General features: G+C 38.4%; 1 protein-coding gene across 1 annotated transcript; it reads left to right on the top strand.

Moving 5' to 3' along the window:
• Nucleotides 1-3,712: 3,712 nt before the first annotated feature.
• On the top strand, nt 3,713-20,932 carry LOC132546941 (uncharacterized). Its single transcript, XM_060210670.1, has 5 exons — nt 3,713-3,883; nt 6,596-7,274; nt 12,574-14,184; nt 15,471-15,727; nt 20,876-20,932. Exons 1-4 carry the CDS (start codon nt 3,713-3,715, stop codon nt 15,683-15,685), a joined length of 2,676 nt encoding a protein of 891 aa, XP_060066653.1. The 3' UTR covers nt 15,686-15,727; nt 20,876-20,932.
• The last annotated feature ends 6,217 nt before the right edge of the window (nt 20,933-27,149 follow it).

The raw sequence follows: 27,149 nt of genomic DNA, 5'->3' as shown, positions 1-27,149 counted from the left end.
TTGGTGGATGGTTTTTCTTCTATCATTTGTTGTTTATATGCTGGTTGTACCACTTTGTAACAAAACAAGAGACAAACTCGGCTGCTGGTACTTCTGTAGTTTATTGCTGGCACTGGATACAGGTGTGGTGTCGTCTGTCCGTCTGGTGGACTCCCCCAAGGCAGTGTGTTCTAACCTAAAGATCTCCCCCCTTTTATCTTACTCTGGACCAAGCTTGTCCGGCCATCCCCTAATATGGATTTCAATTGTTGCTAGATGATACGATTGTTGAAGTATAGCCACCTGTACTCGAGGTGCAAGGTTGAGATTCCTCCTGCTAATTTGTTACTTGAAATAGACCCTAATAATTACTCTACTACTAGGTGGCCACTGTCCGAACGGGAAATTGCATAAGTTTGATTATCAAGGAAGTGGGGATTGTCTCTAATTAATTAACTGGCCGAAGCTGTACACCCAGTGATAAGATTATCGGGGCCCAGACTACACCAACCTAAGTGTATATATGCAAGTAATTATCTACACCCCTGTGAACTACCTATATGTGTTATATTGATATACTATTGAACATTATGGGGGCTCCCATTAGTGACTGGTGGCTACCTCACTGAAAAGCAACCGGGAGGTCCATCATCACGTGTCATCCAGAAAAATTAGGGTAAAGTATCTTATCAAATGACCCAATCACTTCAGTATAGGCCGATCATCAATTCAGGTCTCTATATGAGTACACAATATTGCGGAGGAGAATTCTCTAAGCGACAGCCGAATCACGGCCCCCTTCTTACAGATGTTGTTGTTGTTGTTTAGACTGATGGATTAAGAAATGTTAAATCTGACTGATCAGAGGCATACGTTTTGAATTTTTATCTACAAAACGATATATTAATATTTTTCTAAAATACCTTGAAATGGCTCAGGTTAAATTAGTTATCAATATCAATCAGCGATGCATGTTTTTTTTTACATATATTCTTATGATGTAAAGTTTTGTGGTTTTACTTAAACATGGGCCCATGGCCCCTGGGACTTGGCACGAATCCCCAATCCACGGAACATATATGCATTATACAGTGCAAAGGATGTAACTCTTGATACAAATGTATATATTCTGGGGGCCGTAGATCTTGGTAACACATCTAATGCGTTTAAGAGAAATGCTTTATCTTTCCAGTGAGTACTGATCACCCGGACCCTGTTATGACCTGACGAATTCGGAAATACATGTCGAGATGGCTAAGTAGACATGTCCCTGTCGGGCTGAAACTCGCTCTCGTCTCTAATGGGTACATCAAACTATACGCTTCAGGCGGTATACTGGACCATTGATTGTGTCCCCGCGTTGGAAAAGCTCCATATTAACATCAAGGCGATCCCTTTAACCAGTCCAGGTTTAAACTAAATAATGTATATCTCGAGAACGAAGGATCAAATGTGTACATGATACCAATAGGCCAAGGGCGACTACTGTAATTATCTAACCTTCTATGTTTTGGCGATACCTAGGCCTCTGTGCTACAAGTAAAAACGAAGATGAAAGCTATCGTTGTGTTGATCATGTTTCTGCATCTTCCCATAACTTATTGAGAACTACAATATGTCACTATAATCATATTATAACCAAAGGGCAACTAAAAGTGTTAGACCACATCAAACTAACATATAACGTTATGTTGGTAATAAACAAACAATACACCAGTGGCTACCCAGCGTTGTGGGGATTTCCATAGAAATATATATTTGGCAATGTCGTGATATCTACCTGGGAATCCCTATTTGACTCGTCACCCGGCTGTAAGCTTAGGCAATACAGTGATGTATTACGTGTTGGTTACCAACGCATTGCTTACTAGCAATTCTAACCGTTCATAATGCTTTGCAACGGCTATTGATTTTTTTTTCTTCTTTTTAAAACTGTACGATTTGTCTTTTTCTCATTGGTTGATTTCGACATTGGGGAAGTATAGGGAAATCCCCATCACGTGATGACAAAAGTTCGGAAATCATCGTGCAGGATGAGCAGATACATAGTCGACTCGTCCCGTTTAAATGATTTTGCTCAATACAAACTCGACCCAAATGTCATAAGCTGGACATGTACATTCTCTGTTCCCAATCCACCAGTAACTGATCGGTCCCTAGACGGACACCCACTGTCCCATTCATGTTAGCTATTTTGTTTTTACATTGATTCCGAGTGCCAAACAAGTTTAACAAACGTTAAGTTAAAAAATATGAAAGAGGGGCACACGAATACATTAACAGCTGAAACCTCAGGCAGAGATGCTCATTATATTTAACAATTACTGATCCCAGTTAAATTTGCTTGAATATTGATTGATACTATTTTTCTGTTGCCATAAGGAGCTGACGGAGTCTATGTATCGTGGAGACATCTGCTCTGGCCCGTTATATATTTCGGAACGGCCAATTTGTAGAGCCGTATCACTTAGAACTATTGACCTGCTTGACCTCGCACCTGGTGTTTTTTGGTTTCTATAACATGTTAGGCTTCCAGTCAAAAAAGGAAAATTTGTAATTAAAACCATGCACCATAATTTTTTTGAGAATATATTTTTTTTAGCAAATTTGTGTATTTTTTCTTGGTACACATATTTACATGTCAAGCATCCTCTCAGATATAACCAATCAATCCATCCTCGAATGCCAGTTTTTTGTCGTCCGTTCAAAGAATGAAAATCGACCAGGAATAATAGGACACGCCTTCTTGGTTGCAAAAGTCCAAACAAGGACGTCTTATATTGAAAAAGTTGGGATTTTTAATTTATCATTTTTGATGACTCATTTCAAGTTTGAATTACATGTAACAGTGGGGGTACATCACTTGCAAATTGTAAAGCGACCGATAAAAAAATAACTTCATTTAATTAGTTTGTGTTATAAAAAATCTCACTAAGCTAACTCAAACGTCTCTGTGAATTAGTTATGTCATTAGAAAGGAAATTGCAGTCACATGCTCGAAACACATGTCAACCATTTCAGGTTTGCAAAATTTAAGACGAATCTGTGGATATTTTTTTTTATAAAGATATTGGTGTTTCAACGTTCAGTTTAAAAAAAAATCAAATTGTGTGAACTCATTTGAATTCTTGTATGTATTTGTTTGATGGCAATTTCGCATGTTGGGTTCTTAAGGGGTCCAAAACTAATGCGTCACGGACACTAATTTAGAGTGTATAAAAACGATTGCAACTATCAAACCCACTCTCCAAAAAAAAAAAAAAAATAATAATAATAAAAATATATATATATATAAAATAAAAACAAAACAAAAAACAAAACAAAAAACGTAAAGCCAAGAGAAATATTACTTTATTTTAAAGAATATTACCATATTCCCTATACAAGTGTAATTTCGAGATTTATCTATCATTTCACATACTATAGTGTTTATTTTATATCTAACGGTAGGATTGAACACAAGCTGTAAAGAGTTTAACCACGCTATTAATCAATGAGAGGTAATTTGTATGTTTTAAGCCATGTTAAACATGGAAGTACTTTACAAACAATACACGATCTTTTTTTATATACAGTGAGTCTATTGATTTGTCCAGGTCTGTCACTTCTTCGGCCGAATTGGTATTCAGTAACTTAAATGTTGGACGAGTTGGCGATTTCTATGTTGACGGAGAGTTCCGAATGTGCATTACACACGCAACAAACCACAGAGGAAAAAATAAACGTGCACTCAATGGAAGAAAAAATGGACTCTGTCATCGTTATCTCAGACGATGACGACAGTGACGAAGAGGGTTCAAACGATGGAGATGACAGCGATGAGGAACAAGCTGAATGTGCGAGAGATAAGCTCACCCTTGATTTTGAGCGCGACATGGAAATGGCTATCAGACTGAGCTTAGAGGTAATAAACTTGTACAAGCACTTGCTTGCGGTCAAAAAACAATCATATCATATTGAGGCAATCATGATTTCACAGGTAAGTATCTGTGTACATAATTCGGTGCATACTAAGGTGGTAATCTAAGACCAGCCTTCATTTAAGGCGTGTCTCTATGTTGTTTTGAATTCAAATCAATGGCCGAGATCACATATATCTGAACATGTATTGATAAGTTATCTCCCTGGCCGGTACACGAAACGTACAGGGTGCAGCTATAAAGTCAGAGTGTAAAAGTATTTGCCAGGTATCATCGTACTTTGTTTGTTAATAACTCGCATTCCGCAGAGTCCCACCGAACATTTGTAGAGAGTGGAAGGGACGGTGGGGGTGTGGTCGTGTAATTGCAATACATTAAATCAAATGTCGGTTGTAATTCTCAACATATATAAACAATACTGTGACCCATGAGAAGGCGGGGATGGAGGAGGGCTTATAATTATGAATATGGCGTTGGAAGAGGGTCACATTTGTATGATCTATGACACTGTGACCTGTTGAAATTGGCAGACTGGATATGTACATATATATATGTATACATGCATGTGTACGAGGAATTGTTGACATTGATCTTCGTTAGTAATTGTACAAAAACCTATATATTGATGTTGACTAGAAAGTAATAAATTGAAGTCAGACTTAAAAATACATATGCTTTACCTGTGTATCGTCCAAATCAGTTGAATTGTACATCTACATTCATATATACAGTATATTTCTAAAGATGATGAAATCAAATAACATCACCACGAAAAGTGTTATATGGTGTAAATCAAGGTTCCAGATTTAGACTGGTAGATTGGTCTGATGTTGTGCCACCCTATTCAGGTGTGCCATTGTTGACTTAATTAACATGTGTTTACCTTACAGATGTAATTAAATAAACACTTCCTGGAGACTGTTGTGATAGGCCAAGTGTCATACCAAATGTTTTGATAGGTCAGGTGGATAATTACTACTAGTATTCATAAATAGTGTTCAGAGTTCCATCATGTGCTAGTTCAAACATGCTTGTCCACTGAAAAGGCAGAAAGGTCATAATTGTGGACATGAAACCTGTTAGATAAATTAAGTCAAACATAAGGATCATTGGAAACATGCATATTGGTATTGTGTTGTATTTCATTTCACCAGATTTTATTGCGAAAACATACAGCAAGGATTAGATAACAGACATAGCCTACATTTGTATGTAAGTCTTCTCATTTGGTATTTATATCATACATATACATAACTTATTTGATTATTATAAATTTATTATGTTGTGTGTATATCATCAAAAAGGCAGCTGAAAACAGTTAAAACACAGAATCTAACGGTTAAACTTGTCTGTCCTGTAATACATACACACAGCATCTAACAGTTAAACTTGTCTGTCCTGTAATACATACACACAGCATCTAACATTTAAACTTGTCTGTCCTGTAATACATACACACAGCATCTAACAGTCAAACTTGTCTGTCCTGTAATACATACACACAGCATCTGACAGTTAAACTTGTCTGTCCTGTAATACATACACACAGCATCTAGCAGTTTAACTTGTCTGTCCTGTAATACATACACACAGCATTTGACAGTTAAACTTGTCCGTCCTGTAATACATACACACAGCATCTAACAGTTAAACTTGTCTGTTATAATAATAAAGTGACATTGAAGGTAAATCACAGTGTGTCACACAATTTTCTACTACCTGCAGCTGGACGGGTATCATCCATGCTTTTCGTTGACGATTCTCCTGTCAAGATAATAGTATGACATTTTGTAACAAGTCATTCGCCACATCATTATTTTAATCTATGACATCCATTCAACATTTCAGTTACCAACATGTGTGTCCATGAGGTCATATATCAATACTACTAAGCACTGAAACAACAAAAACATGTATACTATATTTAGTAACACAAGCAGGGTAAAACAAAAATTATCTTTCACCCATTTGTTGATGAGATAAGGGTTCTAAATCAATGGTATTATACAAAAAATACATGTGAATAGTGCCTTTAAGATAAGTTTGGAATAAGATAGGCTAGTGCCAAATATTATTGAACTAAACTGCACCATACAGCTGTTTCTACCTACTAGGACTCATCAGTCATGCTAAAGGCTAAATTTTTTAAGCTTAGGAGATGACTGAAGAAAATCCAAAGTGATTGAAAAAATTCCAAAATTTAGATGGGGAGGTGCACTAGTCCCATAATTCAATAAAATGAGTAATCTTCATAAATGTGATAACTTAGAACATTGTATATATTCTGGACATGTGCCTTTTTGAAGAAATTCAAATGTGACATGCAGGTTGTCAGCAAACCTTACAAATCCACTGATAGTGTCCGCTAACTGCTATTGTACAGAAAACAGACAATTAAATATAGCACCTTTTAACACAAGCCTCATTCTCATGTTTACAACTTATAATTATCATTTTTTTCACAAGGGTTGAGATACCCTGCACTACAATACAACGTTAATACAACGGTGAAACATTCTATTTTAGTTAGTGGTGGAAAATATAACGCATACTCCAGAAATAGACTATGTGACCTAGAAAAGTGATTATTGAATTTTCTCTTAAATTTGTATGTATGTCAATGCATGATTATCTTGTATGATTTACTGTTCAGATCGTTTGATGTTGCCTTATCTAACTTTGGCCTTGTATTATAGAGCATGGCTACATCATCCAGTTCCTCATCCAAGTCTAAAAAGCCATCCAAAAGGGCTTCAATGCACAACCGGACATGGTGCAAAATTCGCCAAGAGAAACAGAACTCTAAACAGTGGTCAGATAGCATTGCAGACCTTACGCCTACAATAGATGAGGACTCAAACGACCTTCCTGACCTTGACAGTAACGAGGAATGTATCTACGTTCAGGTGTTTGAGGAGGAGATCAATGATGACAGTGATTGTATGATTGTGGATGATTATCAAAGTGTGTCAGGGGGTTGTACAACAACCAGTCACTCTAAACCAGACAAATCTGTAATTAACGAAAGTCAAAGGTCAGCATTCACATATCTGGAGAACAACAGCAAAGTGAGAGATTTGGGCAAAACAGAAGGATCATTGACTGATAAAGTGCTAGATTCACAAAAACAAAGTTCTAAGATAAGTGAAAGCAGCAAGGAAAGTGACAATGGAAACAAAGGAAACATTGGCAGGAAATTACCCATTCTGTCATCAGAAGGCCGTGCCAAGTTAGCAAACATCTTAAGGACGGTTAATAATAAGGGCCTTCATAAGTCAAAAAGTTTGGAAGAGTCCAACAAAGGGCACAATTCTTCAGAAAAGTCTACTCACAGTGAGGAGAAGTGGCCCTTCACCATAGAAAGACATTTCTCAGGTAGGTTTTAAATTTCAGTATTCAATCAATCCTATCAAGTGATAGAGATTTAAGATCAACATTGAATAGTAAAATATGTAATACAGTAGTTAGGTTTCAGGGGAAGAGGTCCCTTGCAGAAACAAAGGGGAATAGACTTTGCAGTTGAGTAATCACGGGGAAGCCTAAGACATGAGGTCCATGAAGCAAGCTGAGGCTGTGAGGGGAGTTCAGGCAGACAACCAATCCTGAATTATTTTAAGATATTGACATATTGGTGCATATTGGGAGTATTTGATGGTATTATATTTTAACATGACTGGGTGGATATATAAGTCAGAGGAAATACATCACAACAGCAAAAGTTTGATTTACAGGTTTATTTACACTTTGTACAACACATACTGTATTAGTCTAGATCAACACCTGAGAAACCCTTAGCTTAGTAATAGACCTCAGCTAAGTATCCAGAGACTGTCACACACACCCGTCTGTTCTCAACATTGGAACTGCCCTCTCTCCCCATGCCCCGACCAGGCATCCCCCTACCACACATAAATAAAAGGTATACGTTATAATAACACTGAAGGTAGTGAAGCCATGACAACCCCACTGACCTGAGGTCAAACTCCTATTTGTCAGTCTGTCTGCTATCAGCAGGGTCCCCCTCTCGGTGTCACTTAACACTGAAGTATATATAATATATCATTCCCTATTACCTTCTCTATGCCTTTACCCAAATATATACGTGATTAGAAAGACCAATTTATTATAATATACATTACAAAATGAGAATGAAAATGATAGAGTTAGAAAGAACAAGAAGAGCAAAATAAAAGTAATATTGAACATATATTTGTAAAGAAAAGAGGAAATTTAGATCATTCTTATGAAACTATCTTTAAATGGCAGCTTAAAAATGGAACTAGATTTGGCCCTGGTGATGCATCAGAGTTTGTGGCCTCAGTTGATCATAATCCAAGGTGTGTGGTTCAATCCTTACTTGAGATCATAAGATCACATTGTGGTTGCAATTGTGTCCTTGGGCAAGAAACTTCTTGTGATGACAAAACACCTCTGAAGAGCATGTGATAGGCCATCTACATGTTCAATGAGATAGCTACCAGCCATTACAAGGTGACCTTGATGCGAAATGACCCTGGCTTTTCACAGGGTGATAAAATTAAAGTGAGTTAACAAACAAAAGAAATAAAGTTTTCCTGACCATCTGAATTTTAATAACTTGGTGTTTTATAAAAGTGATTGCCTTCATTATATATAGGAAGCATTTGAAGGTCCATGATAAAGGTAGTGAGCATTGAACACAGATAAAACAATTCATTTTCATTGATTTTAAATTCTTGTGGTAATCACTCATTTGGATCTGAATGAATGACACAATATTCATTTATCAAGGTTAGGTTGTCTAAATGCTACAGACAACAACATTACTGATGATGGAAGTAAATCTGACTAAATGTGATATGATCAGTCTCCTTGTGGAGATGTGAGGTCATGAGGTCATTCTATTTACGTTAATAGACAGGGCTGAAGATGAAAACTTAACAATGAATCAGTCGAGAAATTCTACCACAGCTTGGGTTGAAGTCATCCCCATAACTTCTTAAAACATATTGAAAATCATATATTTTGTAAGGCTCAAATTTCATTATTCTTTCTTGGATAAATTTTGGTCCAAATATTCACTAGTACTATAATTCTTGTCATCTTTTATCTGTTTATTGTTTAGTGGACATATATAAATTTGTGGATTGAGTCAGAGTACCCAAGATATCAACAAAAATTAGGTTCCTCATGAAAATCAATGATTTTTAGTATTGAAATGAAAGATTCAGGATTTTGGTTAAAAAATATACCAATAAACCCCATTTGATTTGAAAGGAATCCTCTTTGTAAGATGCCCAATGCAAACCTTAGCTTGATCACTGAGATTATACGATTTTTAAAAAAAATGATGCAGACTTTCTGCTGTACAATATACTTATACAAGATATACATGTGATGTAATTGTACTAATCATTTATGCTCATACAGTAATTTATTTATATGTAAATCCAGAGATTTAAAAGAAAAACACACACATCAATGAATAACAACTTTGTGTTAATCAGAACTATACCAGTTATTTCTGGGACTCAGATATGTATATTTTCAGTCCTGGACGCTGGATTTTCTTGTGGGACTCGCTCTAATTTTGAGACCTTACTATATCTCTTAGTATTGGGACTGATCAAAATTTATGCATTGGGGTTCTGGACTCCCTGAAAAAAATTCTACAAAAATGACTGCTAATAGCTATTGTGCAGATTGATGAAGGTTTCAGTGCAAGTGACTGAACATTTAGTTTTATTTAAAGATATTGTAATTTGAAAAAAAAGAGATTAAGAGGTGTGTATAAATATAGATGAGACTATATAACTATCTCCCCCAAGACCTCCACAAACACTTATATATATTTAAAATTTCCTCGATACTCCAGGGGTTACAAACACTTTCAATGCTAAATCTTTTACTTATATATTTTTGTCCTTGATACTGTTAGGGGTTACAAATTCTCCATATTGCATATCATTCTGTATGTCAAACTCAGAAATTTTACTGGTAAACTCCAGGGGTTACAAACACTTTCAATCTGTGCACTCCTACAGCCATCCTTGATACTCCAGGGGTTACAAACACTTTCAATCTGTGCACTCCTACAGCCATCCTTGATACTCCAGGGGTTACAAACACTTTCAATCTGTGCACTCCTACAGCCATCCTTGATACTCCAGGGGTTACAAACACTTTCAATCAATCTCTGCACCCCTACAGCCATCCTTGATACTCCAGGGGTTACAAACACTTTCAATCTCTGTGCACTCCTACAGCCATCCTTGATACTCCAGGGGTTACAAACACTTTCAATCTGTGCACTCCTACAGCCATCCTCGATACTCCAGGGGTTACAAACACTTTCAATCAATCTCTGCACCCCTACAGCCATCCTCGATACTCCAGGGGTTACAAACACTTTCAATCTGTGCACTCCTACAGCCATCCTTGATACTCCAGGGGTTACAAACACTTTCAATCTCTGCACTCCTACAGCCATCCTTGATACTCCAGGGGTTACAAACACTTTCAATCTGTGCACTCCTACAGCCATCCTTGATACTCCAGGGGTTACAAACACTTTCAATCTCTGCACCCCTACAGCCATCCTCGATACTCCAGGGGTTACAAACACTTTCAATCTGTGCACTCCTACAGCCATCCTTGATACTCCAGGGGTTACAAACACTTTCAATCTGTGCACAAACACTTTCAATCTACAGCCATCCTTGATACTCCAGGGGTTACAAACACTTTCAATCTGTGCACTCCTACAGCCATCCTTGATACTCCAGAGGTTACAAACACTTTCAATCTGTGCACATCCTACAGCCATCCTGTGATACCATCCAGGGGTTACAAACACTTCAATCTGTGCACTCCTACAGCAACTCAATCTGTGCACTCCTACAGCCATCCTTGATACTCCAGGGGTTACAAACACTTTCAATCTGTGCACTCCTACAGCCATCCTTGATACTCCAGGGGTTACAAACACTTTCAATCTGTGCACTCCTACAGCCATCCTTGATACTCCAGGGGTTACAAACACTTTCAATCTGCTCCTACAGCACCTCCTACAGCCATCCTCCTGATACTCCAGGGGTTACAAACACTTTCAATCTCCTGCAAACACTTTCCTACACAGCCATCCTTGATACTCCAGGGGTTACAAACACTTTCAATCTGTGCACTCCTACAGCCATCCTTGATACTCCAGGGGTTACAAACACTTTCAATCTGTGCACTCCTACAGCCATCCTTGATACTCCAGGGGTTACAAACACTTTCAATCTGTGCACTCCTACAGCCATCCTTGATACTCCAGGGGTTACAAACACTTTCAATCTCTGCACTCCACCCCTACAGCCATCCTTGAGACTCCAGGGGTTACAAACACTTACAGGGGTTACAAACACTTTCAATCTCTGCACTCCTACAGCCATCCTCGATACTCCAGGGGTTACAAACACTTTCAATCAATCTCTGCACTCCTACAGCCATCCTCGATACTCCAGGGGTTACAAACACTTTCAATCTGTGCACTCCTACAGCCATCCTTTCAATCTCTGATACAGCCATCCTCGATACAAACACTTTCAATCTCTGCACTCCTACAGCCATCCTCGATACTCCAGGGGTTACAAACACTTTCAATCTCTGCACCCCTACAGCCATCCTCGATACTCCAGGGGTTACAAACACTTTCAATCTCTGCACCCCTACAGCCATCCTCGATACTCCAGGGGTTACAAACACTTTCAATCTTTGATACTCCAGTGGTTACAAACACTTTCAATCTGTGCACCCTACAGCCATACAGGGGTTACATTCCTCTGCATACAGCCAGGGGTTACAAACACTTTCAATCTGTGCACTCCTACAGCCATCCTCGATACTCCAGGGGTTACAAACACTTTCAATCTGTGCACTCCTACAACCATCCTTGATACTCCAGGGCTACAATCACTTTCAATCTCTGCACCCCTACAGCCATCCTCGATACTCCAGGGGTTACAAACACTTTCAATCTCTGCACCCCTACAGCCATCCTCGATACTCCAGGGGTTACAAACACTTTCAATCTCTGCACTCCTACAGCCATCCTCGATACTCCAGGGGTTACAAACACTTTCAATCTGTGCACTCCTACAGCCATCCTTGATACTCCAGGGGTTACAAACACTTTCAATCTGTGCACTCCTACAACCATCGTCGATACTCCAGGGGTTACAAACACTTTCAAAATCCCTGTACTTATTATACAATCAATATTTTGACTGCACAATTTATATAATGTAGTATTTGTTAAGGTGAATGATTTGTGCTTTTTCGTTTTTTTGTCTTTTTCACCACAAAAAGACAAAAATTAGAAATCTGAATTCTCGTTCTTTTTAAAAGATGAAAATTAACATATCTTAATTTGCATTTACTCAAGTGAAAACATGAAAATACAAGATTTGTTAATCTGAAGAGATGAAAATAATGCCACTTATTAGCATGAATATATTTCAGAACGAAAAGACAAGGATGAAGTAAGCAAATTCTCGTCTTTTCAGGACGAAAAGATGAAAGAACCCAAATTTATATTTTTAACTCTCTTCTTTTCATGGTGATAAGACAAAATAACAAAATGGTACAAATCAGCCACGTAATGTATATTCTAAGTTAGAATCAAACTGAATATAAATATTGGTTCTTTCAGATATCTTAAGTGGGGGCTGTCCCCAGGAGAACAAGTCAACAGAGAACTCGACAGACAAGGTCCTTAGTGCTGGCATGCTCTCCCCTCCTGCCGTTCCTGCTGGCTCATTCCGACCTGTCTCCTCCAGACACAAATGCTCACCTGTCCTAGAGCGACAGATGAGCACACCAAGTGCATTCACTGATACCATACCGACAAAGTCACCAGGATTGTCTCCTACTCCGTCAAAACGTCTCAGGTTAGGCAGGTGCATTAGTGCTACCAGTGATAACATCATGAAAAACAATTATGAAATTGTTAACATGAAATTAGGTAAATCTATATCCTTAGATTCGAATATACATGTACCTAAACGCCGAATTGTAAGGAAATCAGATGAGGTAGTGTTAGAGTCTGGGAAACCTAAACCATCAGATGTGCGAAACTTTTTCAAGCCAATTCCATCATCTTCAACTTATATTGATATGCCATCAAGAACACTAAAAGATTGGCAAAACATAAAGCCGTTTAATATGGAGTTCCCTGCAAAAGAAGGACTTGAAGATTCTCTATCCTTAAAGTTATCCAAGATGCATATTGACACAATAGGTGTTTGTTTTGAGGAGGAAGGCCCTTACTGTCTTCGTCATGCTATTAAATTTATCTATGATTTTTCTCTTAAGTATGCTCCCACCAGTGATATTATAAAACAATTGTTGTTCAAAGGAATTTTAGAGAACAGTCAAGTAGATTTAATGTATAGCTCTTACCGAACCCTGAAATTGATTCAACAGAGGTACCCAGGGACAATCCAGATAGACTGGGAAACGCTCAAACTTGTGATGGACAATATTAACCTTGGACTTGGTTTCGTACAACAGGATGTGGTCATCCTCCTTAGAATTAGTCTGTTTCTCCAGCTAACAGTCACATGTTATGAGGATGACCTTTATTACCACGATGTTGTTGACCCCAAAGGTCTGCGTCAGTCCATGGCATTCAAATGCCTGACATCTGATAGTATGTCGTACACAGGGTGTGTGAAACAACTTACCAACTGGGTCGTCTGTTCTCTCACTTACGGAGAGTTTCAGGAAGTGCAGGAAATTTCTTCACCTTTCTTTCGTGAAAGAAATCCAGGCGTTAATCAATCTAGTCAAACGGAAAATGTAATACTACGACAAGAAGTTCGTAAGCTGCTGCCATTGCTGCAGCGACTTCTGAAGATTGCGATAGACATAAACCTGAGTTGTTCTGATTGTGCCAGGACTTGTGCTTCTGAGTTAATCAAGAGCTTTGTATACCTAAGTCTAGGATATAAAAAATTGTTGCTTCAGACAATGCAGTCAAGTCTGTTACAATTTAAACTGGTAATACTGATGTTAGAAAACAATTGTGAATGTGACACTTTCTCTTACTATGAGTTCCCATCAGGAGTCCGTGATGTGATGGAAAATTTGTTCCAGGCCCAGCCCCCAAGGCTGATGAACACACCTCCCACAACACCCCAGTCTGAAGAGGAAGAGGAAGCTGGGGCGGGTAGATTAATACCAAAGGTGTCCTCTGTAGCAGTGGAAGAGCTTGCCATGCTTCAGTATTATGCTCTACTGAGTTATTTACAATGTTTGAAAGGTGCGTGTTACTTAGGTTTGTTCAGCATTATGTAACCTGCTTTTTTCAGTAATAAACCCATGCCAGCTAATAAGCCCACCCTTACCCTAAACCCATCCATATATATAACTGGTCAGTAGATTCTTGAAATTGTACATGGTTAATTCATTGTCCTAGGGCAGTGTCCCCTGACTCTTAGAAAGAAATATGTTTTTGTGTTGGTGACAATGTCTGATGTAGGTAGCCTGTGAGATTCTAATTATAGTGTCCTGATCTGTGGTATGTATTGGTGTAATGGTGGATAGTATATATACAGTTAATCGCCCATATCTGACAACAGGGTGGAGAAGTAGTGGTACAGACATCAGACGATTACTGGGGATATCACATCCTTCTCTACTCTGTATTGATGACAAATGATTTTTTTGAGGTTTTATACCAGCAGATATACCACACTGCATGGCATATACCTAAAGGGTTTTTATTATGAAGACCGTCATTCTGTTCTGATATACATACATATGGTGATAGCTAGGCCCATGTGACATCAAGCTTTAAAATATGAGGGGCCATCTACCCAACCATATAGGTTTACCCCAGATATTGTGGTTCCATACCACAGAATGACCCTTTGCACACTTGCATCCAGACAAAAGTGTGATTAAAACTAGGTATATCTTGTTGAACATTTTGTGTAAAATAAATGAAGTTTCAGAAACACAAATACCATTCCACTGTCAGTTAATGCATATATATTGCATACTGCAAATGACATCTATTTCATTGCTTTTACATCTATTTAACATGTATAGCAAAAATTGATAAATATACACTGTACATGGATATTATTGCAAATTAACATTTTTCATGGCTTTAACTTTTTAAAAAACTTGAATTAAAATAAAAACATGACCTTGTTTTAATAAGGAAAATTTATCCTTGGGACTTTGTTACCTTCGACACTATGCATCTAATCTGCAAGTTTACTCAAACAAATGGACAAATTATATAAATGGAATAAATACAATGAATATCTATGGCTATTGTTCCATAAAACTCATCTCCACACACCTTGCTGGGCAGGCGATACATTCACTTTCGTGGAATTCTTGTCTGTATTCATGTGATTTGTCTTAATATACTTTTAACAGAAAGGCGGGACAGAATCAGACATTTGTCTCAAGGGTTTTGTCCCATCTCAAGTGAATTCTGGATGATGCTAGCTTATCTAGTGTCTTTTCTGTTTTAGGCCATAAGTTAACACTACAATTTTACATATGTAATGAATTTGATATTTTTTTCCCCAGCTAAGAGCCATGTTCCACTTCGGGTCAGGGTCAAATTACCAGAGAAAGAATTTGGTAGCCTGTCTCCAGAGAATGTGAAGGAGTTAGAAAAGTTACCTACCCATATAGAGGAGCTACGAGGTCACTATCTTCAGCTGGCTGTTGACCTCACCCAAGACACCGAGAAATACTTAATGATGATGCTTTGTTTGAAGGACACTACATCCAAATTCTGATCATGAACATTTGTAGTTACTAAAAATGGATATCTCTTTAAGGTACAAAAATATTGTGACAATTTAATACTGTGTAATGACTAGCTATCGGTCTCCTTCACGCTATGGAAATATCATGTGACAATTTAATATTGTATAGTAACTAGCTATCGATTTCCTACAGGCTACAGGAAAATCATATGACAATCAAATACAATATAGTGTCTAGCCATCAGTCTCCTCCAGGCTACAGAAACATCATGTGACAATCAAATACAATATAGTGACTAGCTATCAGTCTCCTCCAGGCTACAGAAACATCATGTGACAATCAAATACTATATATTGACTAGCTATCAGTCTCCTCCAGGCTACAGAAACATCATGTGACAATCTACTACTGTATAGTGACTAGCCATCAGTCTCCTCCAGGCTACAGAAACATCATGTGACAATCTAATACTGTACAGTGACTAGCTCTCAGTCTCCTCCAGGCTACAGAAACTTCATGTGATAATCAAATACTATATAGTGACTAGCTATCAGTCTCCTCCAGGCTACAGAAAAATCATGTGACAATCTAATACTGTATAGTGACTAGCCATCAGTCTCCTCCAGGCTACAGAAACATCATGTGACAATCAAATACAATATAGTGACTAGCTATCAGTCTCCTCCAGGCTACAGAAACATCATGTGACAATCAAATACTATATAGTGACTAGCTATCAGTCTCCTCCAGGCTACAGAAACATCATGTGACAATCTACTACTGTATAGTGACTAGCCATCAGTCTCCTCCAGGCTACAGAAACATCATGTGACAATCTACTACTGTATAGTGACTAGCTATCAATTTCCTCCAGGCTACAGAAACCTCATGTGACAATCTAATACTGTACAGTGACTAGCTCTCAGTCTCCTCCAGGCTACAGAAACATCATATGACAATCTAATACTGTATAGTGACTAGCTATCGATTTCCTCCAGGCTACAGAAACTTCATGTGACAATCTAATACTGTAGAGTGACTAGCTATCAGTCTCCTCCAGTCTACAGAAACATCATGTGACAATCAAATACTATATAGTGACTAGCTATCAGTCTCCTCCAGGCTACAGAAACTTCATGTGACAATGAAATACTATATAGTGACTAGCTATCATTCTCTCCAGGCTATAGAACTATCATGTGACAATCGAGTACTATATAGTGACTAGCTCTCAGTCTCCTCCAGGCTACAGAAACATCATGTGACAATCTAATACTGTACAGTGACTAGCTATCAGTCTCCTCCAGGCTACAGAAACATCATGTGACAATCTAATACTGTACAGTGACTAGCTCTCAGTCTCCTCCAGGCTACAGAAACTTCATGTGACAATCAAATACAATATAGTGACTAGCTATCAGTCTCCTCCAGGCTACAGAAAAATCATGTGAAATCTAATACTGTATAGTGACTAGCCATCAGTCTCCTCCAGGCTACAGAAACATCATGTGACAATCAAATACTATATAGTGACTAGCTATCAGTCTCCTCCAGGCTACAGAAACATCATGTGACAATCTAATACTGTATAGTGACTACAGAAACATCATGTGACAATCAGTGACTCTATCAATCCAGGCTACAGAAACATCATGTGACAATCTAATACTGTATAGTGACTAGCTCTCAGTCTCCTCCAGGCTACAGAAACTACATGTGACAATCAAATACTATATAGTGACTAGCTATCTAGGCTACAGAAACTGTGACAATCTAATACTGTATAGTGACTAGCTATCAGTCTCCTCCAGGCTACAGAAACATCATGTGACAATCAACTACTGAATAGTGACTAGCAATCAGACTCCTCCAGGCTACAGAAACATCATGTGACAATCTAATACTGTACAGTGACTAGCTATCAGTCTCCTCCAGGCTATAGTGACAGAAACATCATGTGACAATCTACTACAGTATAGTGACTATAACTTCAGTCTCCTCCAGGCTACAGAAACATCATGTGACAATCTAATACTATGACTATAGTGACTAGCTATCATTCTCTCCAGGCTATAGAACTATCATGTGACAATCGAATACTATATAGTGACTAGCTATCAGTCTCCTCCAGGCTACAGAAACATCATGTAAAAGCCTTATATTGTACAGTGACTAGTTATTAGTGTTGCCACGTTAACATTCACTCAACATTCATTTTTGCTGTTTATTTGATGTATTGAATTTTACGGAACATGGAGAATGTTTCCCAAGTTTAAATTCAATCTCGACTTTATTTTCATGTTTTATATATCAGAAATGTGTCAAACGACCGTTCGTACATCACAGACCTGTCTAAGACATGAATATGTTTTGTGATAAGTTCCAGGGGAATCTAGTCATTTTCGTTTTTTGGAATGTTGTCACAGTGTGATGCTTTTTTTATTGGTTTTTCTTTGACAAAATCAGTCAACTTCTAAAAATCATACTGATTATAGACTGCCAAATAATATCAGATGGGCGACTTTGACTTAACCAATTATCAGATTGGCAACTTTGACTTAACCAATTATCAGATTGGCAACTTTGACTTAACCAATTATCAGATTGGCAACTTTGACTTAACCAATTATCAGATTGGCAACTTTGACTTAACCAATTATCAGATTGGCAACTTTGACTTAACCAATTATCAGATTGGCAACTTTGACTTAACCAATTATCATATTGGCAACTTTGACGTAACTAATTATCAGATTGGCAACTTTGACTTAACCAATTATCAGATTGGCAACTTTGACGTAACTAATTATCAGATTGGCAACTTTGACTTAACCAATTATCAGATTGGCAACTTTGACTTAACCAATTATCATATTGGCAACTTTGACGTAACTAATTATCAGATTGGCAACTTTGACTTAACCAACTATCAGATTGGCAACTTTGACTTAACCAATTATCATAATGGCAACTTTGACGTAACTAATTATCAGATTGGCAACTTTGACTTAACCAATTATCAGATTGGCAACTTTGACTTAACCAATTATCATATTGGCAACTTTGACGTAACTAATTATCAGATTTGCAACTTTGACTTAACCAATTTTCAGATTCAGTGGTGGTATTTAAGTATGTCTGCAGATGATGATACAAAATAATTGATTTCATAGAAAAGTAAATAAACAATAAACTGACTATATAGTTAGTTGACATCAGAGATTTGCCCTGATTACAGATTTGTAGCTGATGTTCTTCCACAAGTGATATTTTATCAGCTGGATTTTTTTCAGTTTACTGCTTTAGCTACACGTCATGAAGATAGATGGGGTATAGGTAGACTATTATAATTCAGTAATACATTAAGATCTACACACACCTGCTGTATTTGTCAGTCGTTAAGCTCATATCTGGTAATCAGCTCTCAGTAAAGTTACAAACTGATGCTGTCTCATTGTTCTGTAATTACCCCTAACATTGAGCATTAACATTGTTATGAGCTGCTAATCAATATAGCAATTTCAAGGATTTAGTTTTATTTCTTTTAATTTGTGTTTAGAAGATTGTTGAATTGAAATGTACAGTGTTTATCTTTTTTTATATATTTCCTAGAATTAGAAACAGTATATTTTCTGAAAAATTTTAATGTGTTAGGAATCATTATTATATTTACAAATAACACATTACATTGAATGACTTTCCTTGTGGTACACTAACGGCAATCATAGTCACATGAGATGTCATACATTGTGAAAAGCCACATATTGTGTGGTACACTTATGGCAATCATAGTCACATGAGATGTCATACATTGTGATCAGCCATATATTTTGTGGTACACTAACGGCAATCATACTCACATGAGATGTCATACATTGTGATCAGCCACATATTTTGTGGTACACTAACAGCAATCATACTCACATGAGATGTCAAACATTGTGATAAGCCACATATTGTGTGGTACACTAATGGCAATCATAGTCACATGAGATGTCATACATTGTGATCAGCCACATATTGTGTGGTACACTAACGGCAATCATAGTCACATGAGATGTCATACATTGTGATCAGCCACATATTGTGTGGTACACTAATGGCAATCATAGTCACATGAGATGTCATACATTGTGACAAGCCACATATTGTGTGGTACACTAACGGCAATCATAGTCACATGAGATGTCATACATTGTGATCAGCCACATATTGTGTGGTGCACTGATTTGGTTGGTAGATACAATGAGCTTGTATGGCTTGCCATGGTGCAATGACAACTTTCATAGTCATTGTTTAAGTTATGTGGCCCCCACTGTAGTCCCACTGATTTACCTGTTTACACAGTAACACCTGTTGATTTACCTGGTTACCGTGTAACCTCTATCAATTAACCTATTTACCCAGTAGCATCTGTCACTTTACATGTTTACCCAGTCTCCTGTATCAATTTACCTGTTTAACATCTGTCAATTTACCTGTTTACCCAGTAACCTCTATCAATTTATCTGTTTACCCAGTCACATTTATCAATTTACCTGTTTAGCATCTGTCAATTTACCTGTTTACCCAGTAATCTCTATCAGTTAACCTGTTAACCCAGTAACACCAGTCAATTTACCCGTTTCTTGGTAACCTTTATCAATGTACCTGTTTACCCAGTAACCTCAATCAATTTACCTGTTTTCCCAGTAACCTATATCAATGTACCTGTTTACCCAGTAGCATATGTCAGTTTACCTGTTTACCCAGCAACCTCTCTCAATTTACCTGTTTACCCAGAAACCTCTATCAATTTACCTGTTTACCTAGTCACATCTGTCAATTTACCTGTTTACCCAGTAACATCTGTCAATTTACCTGTTTAACATCTATCAATTTGCCTGTTTACCCAATCACATCTGTCAATTTACCTGTTTAACATCATATGCATTCCTACAACTAAAACCTGTAACAAAGATTCGATACATTGGAGTTCTGTTACATAGTTAAGCCAGAACAGAAATATAATGTTATGTAAATGTTTTACCTTTATTTATTTCTATACCAGTGTTTATAGATGATAAGTGTCTACTTCTGATGTTGTTTGTCTTTTTGTTATAATTAGTGCTATGTTATATATATATTGTTAATACTGAGATTTTTTTTCTTGTTTATAGACCAAATTAATTATAATGTGTTTTTGTGGAATATTAGTTATATCAGACATTTTTTTTCAGACATGGCCAGTGAGTACTTCAGACATGGCCACACACTCACTGGTGAGTATTACAGACATGGCCACACACTCACTGGTGAGTATTACAGACATGGCCACACACTCACTGGTGAGTACTTCAGACATGGCCACACACTCACTGGTGAGTACTTCAGACATGGCCACACACTCACTGGTGAGTACTTCAGACATGGCCACACACTCACTGGTGAGTACTTCAGACATGGCCACACACTCACTGGTGAGTACTACAGACATGGCCACACACTCACTGGTGAGTACTACAGACATGGCCACACACTCACTGGTGAGTATTACAGACATGGCCACACACTCACTGGTGAGTATTACAGACATGGCCACACACTCACTGGTGAGTATTACAGACATGGCCACACACTCACTGGTGAGTATTACAGACATGGCCACACACTCACTGGTGAGTACTTCAGACATGGCCACACACTCACTGGTGAGTACTTCAGACATGGCCACACACTCACTGGTGAGTACTTCAGACATGGCCACACACTCACTGGTGAGTATTACAGACATGGCCACACACTCACTGGTGAGTACTTCAGACATGGCCACACACTCACTGGTGAGTATTACAGACATGGCCACACACTCACTGGTGAGTATTACAGACATGGCCACACACTCACTGGTGAGTACTTCAGACATGGCCACACACTCACTGGTGAGTAATTCAGACATGGCCACACACTCACTGGTGAGTACTTCAGACATGGCCACACACTCACTGGTGAGTATTACAGACATGGCCACACACTCACTGGTGAGTACTTCAGACATGGCCACACACTCACTGGTGAGTACTTCAGACATGGCCACACACTCACTGGTGAGTATTACAGACATGGCCACACACTCACTGGTGAGTATTACAGACATGGCCACACACTCACTGGTGAGTACTTCAGACATGGCCACACACTCACTGGTGAGTATTACAGACATGGCCACACACTCACTGGTGAGTATTACAGACATGGCCACACACTCACTGGTGAGTACTTCAGACATGGCCACACACTCACTGGTGAGTATTACAGACATGGCCACACACTCACTGGTGAGTACTTCAGACATGGCCACACACTCACTGGTGAGTATTACAGACATGGCCACACACTCACTGGTGAGTACTTCAGACATGGCCACACACTCACTGGTGAGTATTACAGACATGGCCACACACTCACTGGTGAGTACTTCAGACATGGCCACACACTCACTGGTGAGTATTACAGACATGGCCACACACTCACTGGTGAGTACTTCAGACATGGCCACACACTCACTGGTGAGTATTACAGACATGGCCACACACTCACTGGTGAGTACTTCAGACATGGCCACACACTCACTGGTGAGTATTACAGACATGGCCACACACTCACTGGTGAGTACTTCAGACATGGCCACACACTCACTGGTGAGTATTACAGACATGGCCACACACTCACTGGTGAGTACTTCAGACATGGCCACACACTCACTGGTGAGTAATACAGACATGGCCACACACTCACTGGTGAGTACTTCAGACATGGCCACACACTCACTGGTGAGTACTTCAGACATGGCCACACACTCACTGGTGAGTATTACAGACATGGCCACACACTCACTGGTGAGTATTACAGACATGGCCACACACTCACTGGTGAGTATTACAGACATGGCCACACACTCACTGGTGAGTACTTCAGACATGGCCACACACTCACTGGTGAGTATTACAGACATGGCCACACACTCACTGGTGAGTACTTCAGACATGGCCACACACTCACTGGTGAGTATTACAGACATGGCCACACACTCACTGGTGAGTATTACAGACATGGCCACACACTCACTGGTGAGTATTACAGACATGGCCACACACTCACTGGTGAGTATTACAGACATGGCCACACACTCACTGGTGAGTATTACAGACATGGCCACACACTCACTGGTGAGTACTTCAGACATGGCCACACACTCACTGTTGAGTACTTCAGACATAGCCACACACTCACTGGTGAGTATTACAGACATGGCCACACACTCACTGGTGAGTACTTCAGACTTCAGATGAGGGGCTACAATCAGATGTAGATTTACTTTAATATGATTTAAATCAGATGCACCATTGGATGGGAACTTTCCTATATATTGATTTACCATATTTTGATTTATTTTTTTTGTCATTCAACAAGGAATTGCTGATAGGGATTATCACAAGATAATTATTCAAAGTCTTATGAGTCTTATTAGGAAAGTGATACTGAAATGTGTTAAGTAACATTGTGTAGATCTTTGCTGAGGTGTTGTGATTGATAACACAAATAATGGATCAGTTTCTTCAAGAAAAATGATAGAATGGGTATGTTGGAGCAATGTACAGGTAATAGATGTGATCAGTAAATATGAATATTTCAAATATTTAAAGATTAAAGATGTTCATTTGGTAGCTTTTTAGGGTAAGGATATAAGTAAATGTACAGAAGGCATTAGCATATGAGATAGGGCTTACACCCTAGGCAAACTATGGATGGCTCTTAATTGTTTTCATCTTCATCACTTTTGACGAGATACTTTTTTTGAGAATTAAGAAAATGCCATTAATGCATATAATTATCTAAGCAAAATTAAGTGTTACACAGTAGGAAAAGCCAATGCAGTAGTTTAGAAATTTTGTCATTTTAAAAAAATATATTTCAAGACCACACACTATTGCAATACAGAAAGGCAAGTCATGTATTGGAACAGATTAGTACATTGTCTCATTAAGGTATACCTTTGTATATTTTATAAATGGAAAAGACTTATGAATGTATTAATTATAAAAGCCTGTCTCTACATTACGTTCATTGACAACATAGATATTTCAGTTACCCATGTTAAACAACTATATGGTCATGACATCATTTTGCATCAAAATATTTTAAGGAGTTCTAAAATAATTGTAAACCTAGCTTAACATTTGTATCTCCTTATCTATTTCAGATTATTAAGGTTTTTCATTGTTTTAATGTCTAAATCTGTTAATGAACTCTAAATGAATGTAGTAAATTCTGGCTTTCTGTATCAACTTACAGAAATTCGTAAATTCGCCACTTTTTCCTTGTGATCACTTCACTGACACACAAGAGGCTGCTGTGAAGGAATCACAAAAACCTTCCAGGGATTTGCAAGCTTCATAGGGTATATTTTGATAGAATATGATGAATAAGTTGTGAATTGCAAGTAAAATCCAGAACCTCTTTAAGTAAATGTTTTTTCCATCGAAACGTTAATAAATGTTGTATCTTAATTACAACATGCTCATTTTGAATTTTTCTTTAAAACAAAACACAACAAAGCAAAAACATTGTTGTCAATAAGTGTTAATAGGAAAATGTTTTCATGCATTCCCCGTTAAACATGGATTTAAGCAGTTTCAGTGCATGAACAATATTACATATACTGTTTTAATATCTTTATTTTTTTGACAATCATTAACGATTTTCCTTTGTTAAAAATAACGTAATTGATTCTCTGTCATAGAAAGGAGGATCTTTATGAAGTTGTCAAAATATTCTTTATTCTTTCACACATTTTCCCTATTAGATAAATAGTAACAAGTATATAGCTATATTTTTACAATTTTTTTCGTCTACAACAATTAAAGTTCTTATATAACAATCTTCAAAGTTATGTGATATAGAAGAGTCATAGAATGTTGATTTAATTTAAGATACTCGTATTAGACAGTGTATAGATGTATGAAAGTAACTTTTGTTTTTTAATCTTTGACATTGTTATATTCGTTTGAATATTGAATATTAAATTTTTTGATTAAGTGTTTGAAGTGCTTTTGTTTCTTTCCTATTTAGTGACATTAGAACTAGAACATAAATTAGTTTTTGTAAAAAATATCGGGTAAAACTTAATTTCAAGCATTCGTGAAAAAAGTATCAATATTTTGCATTTTCACTCTCTCTGCCTCCTTTTGACAGACTCGACCTTTTTACTCTCTCTGCCTCCTTTTGACAGACTCGACCTTTTTTACTCTCTCTTCCTCCTTTTGACAGACTCGACCTTTTTTACTCTCTCTTCCTCCTTTTGACAGACTCGACCTTTTTTACTCTCTCTTCCTCCTTTTGACAGACTCGACCTTTTTACTCTCTCTGCCTCCTTTTGACAGACTCGACCTTTTTACTCTCTCTGCCTCCTTTTGACAGACTCGACCTTTTCACTCTCTCTGCCTCCCTTCGACTGTCTCGGCCTTTTTTACTCTCTCTTCCTCCTTTTGACAGACTCGACCTTTTTACTCTCTCTGCCTCCTTTTGACAGACTCGACCTTTTTACTCTCTCTGCCTCCTTTTGACAGACTCGACCTTTTCACTCTCTCTGCCTCCTTTTGACAGACTCAACCTTTTCACTCTCTCTTCTGCCTCTCTCTCCTGTCTCGACTGTCTCTCTCTGCCTTTTTTACTCTCTCTCTCTGCCTCCTTTTGACAGACTCGACCTTTTCACTTTTCACTCTCACTCGGCCTTTTTTACTCTCTCTTCCTCCTTTTGACAGACTCGACCTTTTCACTCTCTCTGCCTCCTTTTGACAGACTCGACCTTTTTACTCTCTCTGCCTCCCTTTTTGACTGTCTCTCTCTGCCTCCTTTTGACTCTCTCTCTCTGCCTCCTTTTGACAGACTCGACCTTTTCACTCTCTCTTCCTCACTCTCTCTTCTCCTTTTGACAGACCTCCTTTTCACTCTCTCTGCCTCCTTTTGACAGACTCTTTTTACTCTCTCTTCCTCCTTTTGACAGACTCGACCTTTTCACTCTCTCTTCCTCCTTTTGACAGACTCGACCTTTTTACTCTCTCTTCCTCCCTTCAACTGTCTCGGCCTTTTTTACTCTCTCTTCCTCCTTTTGACAGACTCGACCTTTTCACTCTCTCTGCCTCCTTTTGACAGACTCGACCTTTTCACTCTCTCTGCCTCCTTTTGACAGACTCGACCTTTTTACTCTCTCTGCCTCCCTTCGACTGTCTCGGCCTTTTTTACTCTCTCTTCCTCCTTTTGACAGACTCGACCTTTTCACTCTCTCTGCCTCCTTTTGACAGACTCGACCTTTTCACTCTCTCTGCCTCCTTTTGACAGACTCGACCTTTTCACTCTCTCTGCCTCCTTTTGACAGACTCGACCTTTTTACTCTCTCTTCCTCCCTTCGACTGTCTCGGCCTTTTCTACTCTCTCTTCCTCCTTTTGACAGACTCGACCTTTTCACTCTCTCTGCCTCCTTTTGACTGTCTCGACCTTTTCCACTCTCTCGGTCTCCTTTTTCCTGCCATGACCTTTTCACTGTCTCGGCCCTCGATTGTTTCAACCTTTTTACTCTCTCTGCCTCCTTTTGACTCTTGACATTTTCACTCCAGACCTCCTTTCGACTGTCTCAATCTTTTCACCCTCTGTGAATCCTTTCGACTGTTTCGATCTTTTCACTCTCTGTGAATCCTTTTGACTGTCTCGATCTTTTCACTCTCTCGGCCTCCTTTCGAATGATTCGATCTTTTCACTCTCTAGTCCTTTTTTGACTGTATCGATCTTTTCACTTTCTAGTCCTCCGTTTGACTGTCTCGATCATGTCACACTTTAGGCCTCCTTTGGATTGCCTCAACCTTTTCACTCTCTAGTCCTCCTTTCGACTGTCTAAACCTTTTCACTCTCTAGTCCTTCTTTCGACTGTCTCGACCTTTTAACTCTCTAGTCCTCCTTCCGACTGTCTCAATCTTTTCACTCTCTAGTCCTCCTTTCGACTGTCTCGACCTTTTAACTCTCTAGTCCTCCATCCGACTGTCTCAATCTTTTCACTCTCTAGTCCTCCTTTCGACTGTCTCAATCTTTTCACTCTCTAGTCCTTCTTTCGACTGTCTCAATCTTTTCACTCTCTAGTCCTCATTTCGACTGTCTCGACTTTTTAACTCTCTAGTCCTCCTTTCGACTGTCTCGACCTTTTGAATTTCTCGTCCTTCTGTTGCTTTGGATGCATTAAATTGAAGTCGGATTTTAGTTATAGAAAGCACCGATACATTTGTTTCTTTAGAAAAAAGTATTTTATTTACTCTACTGCCGTAAAGTAAAGGACAATTATGTAAATCAATGGATGGTCATCATACTGCAGTGAACCGCGCCATATGATCGCAATGACCATTAAGATTGGAATTTGTTTAGTTTCAGATTCACTTTCATACTTGTAATAGCTTCTTCGATGTA

Source organism: Ylistrum balloti, unplaced genomic scaffold (assembly GCF_031769215.1).
Source record: "Ylistrum balloti isolate Yb309-2 unplaced genomic scaffold, AGI_CSIRO_Ybal_v1 Utg369922, whole genome shotgun sequence".
Classification (NCBI taxonomy): Eukaryota; Metazoa; Mollusca; class Bivalvia; order Pectinida; family Pectinidae; genus Ylistrum; species Ylistrum balloti.
The sequence above is the reverse complement of the archived record's forward strand: the minus strand, read 5'-3'. Positions and strand labels throughout refer to the sequence as shown.

Bases quoted from the DNA above. Each gene is read 5' to 3' on its own strand.
- LOC132546941 (XM_060210670.1), top strand. From the start codon at position 3,713: ATGGAAGAAAAAATGGACTCTGTCATCGTTATCTCAGACGATGACGAC. The intron at 7,275-12,573 runs GTAGGTTTTAAA...TGGTTCTTTCAG, and splicing joins CATAGAAAGACATTTCTCAG to ATATCTTAAGTGGGGGCTGT. The intron at 14,185-15,470 runs GTGCGTGTTACT...TTTTTTCCCCAG, and splicing joins TTATTTACAATGTTTGAAAG to CTAAGAGCCATGTTCCACTT.